General features: G+C 29.7%; 1 protein-coding gene across 1 annotated transcript; it reads left to right on the top strand.

The window, feature by feature from the left end:
• Positions 1–1,027: 1,027 nt before the first annotated feature.
• LOC120082824 (glycosyltransferase BC10-like) lies at positions 1,028–4,490 on the top strand. The gene is made up of 2 exons (XM_039038153.2): positions 1,028–1,747; positions 3,711–4,490. Exons 1-2 carry the CDS (start codon positions 1,286–1,288, stop codon positions 4,350–4,352), a joined length of 1,104 nt encoding a protein of 367 aa, XP_038894081.1. The 5' UTR covers positions 1,028–1,285; the 3' UTR covers positions 4,353–4,490.
• Positions 4,491–6,434: the final 1,944 nt, after the last annotated feature.

Below are 6,434 nucleotides of genomic sequence, written 5' to 3' on the forward strand. Positions count from 1 at the left end.
AAATAATCCTATTTATTTGAAATTAGAAAAAACTCATATCTTAATCCATATATGATTAAGATAAACCTTAGATCAAATCTTCTATAAATACGTTATTGTAGTTCCGTATGAAGTAACTTAAACTTTTGATTTCTTCGTTATAGCGTTATTATTCTGACTTTGACATCGAAATCCCTTTTCTTTATTTTGAAGGTCTTCTCTTTCCCAAATTACAATTTTTTGTTGTTAAGTGAAGGCCAGGTGCGTTTTTGCTGTTCAAATTTTGTTATCCATAGTTTAGATGGTATTGAAATAATGAATAAATATAAATAGTATGCAAGACTCAAATGTTGATATCAATGAAAATATTGAAGTCTCAATTTCACAAAAAAATATTAATAGAAATATTGATAAAATATCAATGTCGATAGATAATTTTGAAAAAAAAAATATAAAAATTAAATTAAAAATAATACTTAAATTAGCAAACAAATATTTCTATACTTTTTAAACAAAACAAAAAATATTTATTATTTATATTACTTTGACATACTAATAATATTTTGTTGTTTATTCTTTTCATGTTTCATGGATTGTTTATGAAGTAATGGACATATTGATTCCATTCTTTATATCGATGTCAAACCATTAAAAATAAAAAATATTGATGAAAATATCGATATGTCGATGAAAATCAATAATTTTGAAACCTCACGAGATCAAATAAATACAAAATCTAAATCTTAAAAGACAAAAAATATAAACAAGTATATCTTCCATTGATCCTTAATTCAATATCCTTGTATCTAAAAGAAAAATATCAACGTCCTTATTTTAATAAGATTATTATAAATTTATTAATGTGAGGACATGATGAATGCTTTAACATTTTATTTGAAGTACGTGCAAAGTAGTAATTGGTCTCAACGCATATGTATCTCCAAATTATATTTATATAAAGATTCATCAAATAACATAAGCTATTATTATTATTATTATTCTTGGGATCTAATCAATTACAATAATTAAAATTAATTGTAATAACATCATCTGATTTAATTACAAAACAGCATTAATATTTGGTGCAGCAGTATTGTGTAGTCAATATCCAACCAAAATTCCAACCTTGTTAGTGGCCGCCACCTTCTTTTTCTTCCTCCATTATATAATTACATTAAAAGTGGGCTTATAACGAACTAATAAATACACACAAATTAAATCAATCCTAAAAAAAAAAAAAACTATAGACGATATTAATAATTTGCTTTATTTCATTAATTCTCATAGCCAGCAACGGCCACCGCACATGGCGGAGCCGGTGAAGGTTCTTCAGGGCATTCAGTTTCATCAACTCAGTAGCCTAATATCTCACGTTCTTGTGTTCGGGTTAGGATTAATTATTGGGATTAGTTTTAATTTCTCGATTAGTGGTTTTTCTTCGACTTTTCAGCTCAGCCAGTGGCCGGTTACTCCATCGCCGGTTCCGCCGGTGGTGGTGGGGTTGAGGGAATTTAGGAGCTCGAAAAGTGTGGGGCAGGAGATGAGCGATGGGGAGTTGGTTTCCCGGATGAGACGGTCACCGGTGAAGGGAACGGGGAAGGTGGCGTTTATGTTCTTAACAAGAGGGGGTTTGCCGTTAAAGGCATTTTGGGAAAGATTTTTCAACGGAAATGAAGGATTTTATTCGATATATGTGCATTCACATCCTTCTTTCAATGGAACTTACCCTAAAAATTCTGTCTTTTATGGCCGTACGATCCCTAGTAAGGTCAGTAAACCCTTTCTTTTTATTTTTCTTTATTTATTTATTGTTAATTTGATTCTCTCCCTATCTATTAATATCTTTAAAAAAAAAGAAGGGAAAAAAAAAAAAAAAAAAAAAAAAAACTGACCCCGGCCGGTAAGTTTCATGATTTGAATGGTGACTAAAATGCCGGGATTCAATTTTCTGAAAATATAAATGAAACTATTGGTAAAATGTTGATGCCCGTAGATATTTTGAAAAAGCTTATCAAAACAAAATAAATAAATATTTGTTCTTTTTAAATTCATTAAAATATTTATTATTTATATTATATTGACATACATAACAATTTGTTACTTGTTTTCTTTTTAATAGATTTTTTAACGATATAATGGAAATGTCGATTCACTTCTCTGTCAATGTTGAACTCATAAAAACGTAGAAATATCCACATGTCAACGATAATTTAATACCATATTGTATTAATTTTGTATATATATGAAATGTATATTATTTTATAATAATTTGAAGTATTCTCTTTTCGAAGTTATGTGATTTTTTTTAAAAAAAAAATTAAATTGAATTTTGAAAGAACAAAGAATTAAAAGTGGTCGTCAAATTATTTTTTTTTATTCTAAAAAATAAATAGGAAAAATAAGTAGTTATCTTTGTTTTTCTTTTTCTTGTAATGTATATCCTCTTAATTAAGAAGCTAGATGTTCAAATCTCTCATCTTCACATTAGGTAGAATTAAAAAAAAATATCATCATACATGATGAAAATAGATGTTTTTGTAGAAAATGAAATACTTTTTATGTTCTAACTTATAAGTCAATTTACGTATATAACTCAATTGATTAGGACATATATTATTGACTAAAAAAATAAGACAAAATCCTCACAGTATCTTAAATTGTGTAAGTAATTATTTCTAATACATGTCAACTTTGCTGTGAATATTGATCATACAGAAATCCACTGTTGTAAACATTGATTTTGGAAAAGATATAGTATGTTTTATATGGGTTGATATCGAAGTTATATATATAGAAAATGATCAGGAAGCTTTACATACACCATAATGTAGTAGTATATATTAGGTAACGTACAGTCGTAATGGCTTTTTTTTTTTTTTTTTTGGTTATACTAAGTGGCAATATGGGTATTCAAACTTCCAACGACCCAAATAGAAACTAGTAAGAATTACATATTAGTTATTATTAGCTTTGTTGAGTTGATAAAATTTGTTTATTTCTAATATAACCTGTTTTAAAGATGGGTTAGATATAAGATCTACCATGGTTGTTGGAATACTATAAAACTATATATGACACAAAAGGATTTGATGACATATTATTTTATATCATCAATTCACGTGTTTTTTTTTTTTTTTTTTTTTTTTCCAATGAACTAGCTATAAACAAGTAATATATAATATAAATAATGTTCCTTGTTTCTTGTCAGTATTATAACGACGGTCTATTAATTTTTAAGTTAAATTATAAGGAATATCTTTAAACTTTGCTATTTGTTTAAGAAAATATTCTTATACTTTCAAAAGAGGAATATTATTTATGAACTTTAAATAAGGTTTCAAAAATAAATTTGGAGTAAAAATTCTTTAGAATTTTGTACGAAAATTGAGATATGAAATAATGTAACAATGACCTAGAACAAAAATTTGGATTGCCAAATTGTTTTAGGTCATCGTTACATAATTTTAAGTCTTGATTTTTGTTCGAATTTCTACTTTGAAAATACTTTTGAAACATTGACGAAACTTGACGGATAATTATATTGCAACCTTTGATAGTATAAAAGATATTTTTGAAACAATCTTAGTGACCTTAGCTAATTAACATAGTCTTCCTTCTTAGAGATTGAAGATTTGATATGTGATTCTTGCAATTATTTTATTTTTTTTGAAATAACGTATTTATTATAATTTAGTGTAATTTTGATAATATATATATATTAAACTTGACAGGAAGTTGAATGGGGGCAGCCAAGCATGATTCAAGCAGAGCGTCGTCTCTTAGCCAACGCTCTTCTCGACTTCTCTAACCAACGATTCCTCCTTCTTTCCGAGTCTTGCATTCCCGTCTTCAATTTCACCACCGTCTACACTTATCTCATGGGCTCGGCCCATATCTTCGTCGAGTCCTACGACTTACCGGGCCGTTTGGGCCGCAACCGCTACAGGCCCAAAATGAAGCCCACAATCACCGAGGCCCAATGGCGGAAAGGCTCCCAGTGGTTCGAAATGGACCGACGGACGGCGACCGAGGTGGTGGCGGACCGGAAGTATTTCCCGCTCTTCGAAAAGCACTGCCGCCCGGGTTGCATTTCGGATGAGCACTACTTGGCGACGATGGTGAATATAGAGTTCGGGGAAAGAAATTCGAACCGGACGTTGACTTGGACCGACTGGTCGAAGCAGGGGCCTCACCCGACCGGGTTCGAGAGTAACAACGTCACGGTTGGGCTTTTGGAAAGGATACGGGACGGCAGCACGTGCGTGTATAATGGAGAAAGCACTAGAATTTGCCATTTGTTTGCAAGAAAGTTTATGGGAAGCGCTTTGAATCGGCTGCTGGAAATTGCTTCTCAAGTCATGTTCATCCATTGACTTGACTTCCTCATTGACTTGCAATGTAAATCAATTTCCAGTTAATTAGGCCATTACTAGTCTCCAAATACTTACAAATCCAAGCCTGCTTAGATGTGATACTAATTATCAATTTATAAATCAATAGTTTCATTCTCACTCTATACTTATTAAATTAAAATTTTATTATAAATTAAAGTCACGTTTACCTCGATTGAAACGTAATCCATCAATGGTGAATTAAAAAGTAGACATTAGTTGATTACATTTATTGTAGATTACCTATATTCCGTAATTGTAATAAATTGTAGGGTTTAATTGACGAAGGAAGGGTATTCAATCTGATTCTACTTTAAAACTACATAGGACCCATTACATTTATCATTATCATTACCGATATTGTTAGTGTAACAGTATGTGAATTATGAATCTATTACATTTGTTGTTATATTTACCTTTATCATTATTATTAGGATCAAACAATAACGATAACGATAATGGTAACCGTAATACTAAAATATGAAACTTAAAAAAGAAAAAATAGTTTTAAATGAGCTATTTTTATTGTTAGAATTGGATTTAGAATTCAAACGTGTACTTGGTTTGGTAAACCTTCAAGCACGTTGTTTTAGTGATTGATTTTTTTTCTTTTCATAAAAACTTATTTTGGTCCTTGCTTTTCTTTTTATAAATTTTTAAATAAATGACTTAATAAGTATTCCAAAAGCTGTGGGTAGAAGATTAGTTGTGAGGATTCTTACGAATTTCAACTTTGATAAAAAATAATAATAATAATAATGAATGAAAATCAATGGGAAGAACTACAGTGATATTTTACAAATTGTTTATAAATTAAAATGTAATGACGATGAAATTCCTTATTTTTTAGTTCAACCGTACTAGGACAACTAGAGTAGATGAATCAAATTCTTCACTTTTAACATTATGATAAATTATTGTCTACTTGACTATGTTTTAGAAAATAATTGTAAATAGAGGTGGTAGATGAATTGTACATGAAAAATTCTTGGAAAACGTTTGAAATGAGATGGTTGGTAATTTTATATGATTAGATATAGGTAGATATACATATAACTTAATAGTAATTTGTATGTAACTTTTCTCTTAAGAGATTGAGTTCCAAATTTCAATACCCCTCATTTGTTCTCCTAGAGTTAAATAAAATAGATAGAGATTAGAAACAAATATATGATCTTTCTCGCGAAAGGTAATAGCAACGTCTATTTTCTTTCATCAATGATATATTTTTTTAAAATTTTTTAAGGACATAACGATAGCGAAATATGATCTGTTCTAATAATAGAGATAATGAAAACAAGTTGAAAATGTAATTAGATCATATTGCGATTGCTGCTTACCATATGTAAAACAACATCAAACGAATCATATCTTCTGTCTATGTATATATAACTGCCTACAAATATGATATTGGCTAAATATATTTGTTTAAGTTCCTGGCATTAATTTTTGGGGTTTTTTGGAGTTGTCTATGTTTTTGTCTCTAGTGGACTTTGTTTCAAAGGTTGTTCTTCCAGTTATCAAATCTGTAGAATATTTCTTTCCTTATTATTTAACTTATTATGCTGATTATTATTATTTTTAAATATTTTTCCTTTTTGGTGAGCGAATGATTTTATATGGGAATATTTTCCATCATTCCGCTCTGTTATTTAAGCAGAATAAGTTCTCTTGCTAGTGTTGTCGTATCTATTGTTTATAAGATTGTTCTGTGAGCTTTACAGAATTTTTACAGTGTTACATTATTGTTTTGGAGAAGAAGTTCCTTGAGTTATTTGTGATAGTGTATTCTTCATATGTTCTTATTAGATTCACAAAGTTTTGATTGGTCTTAGGGGGAGCTTAAGACATTGTTTGACGAGAAGGATTTCTCAAGCCGTAGGAGGAGCCTAAGGTGTCATTCATTGAGAAGAGACTTCTCAAGATTTAGGGAAAGTCTAAGTTCTCATGTGAAGGAGTTCGTAATTAGAAGGAAATATATAATCAAGTGGGAAGGAGTCCCACACACTTAGGGAAGCATAAGTGTTTCAACACTAATATTCACACACTTAGAGGAAACCTAAT

The sequence above is a fragment of the Benincasa hispida genome, chromosome 8 (genome assembly GCF_027475165.1).
Source record: "Benincasa hispida cultivar pf3 chromosome 8, pf3_genome.v1.1, whole genome shotgun sequence".
Classification (NCBI taxonomy): domain Eukaryota; kingdom Viridiplantae; phylum Streptophyta; class Magnoliopsida; order Cucurbitales; family Cucurbitaceae; genus Benincasa; species Benincasa hispida.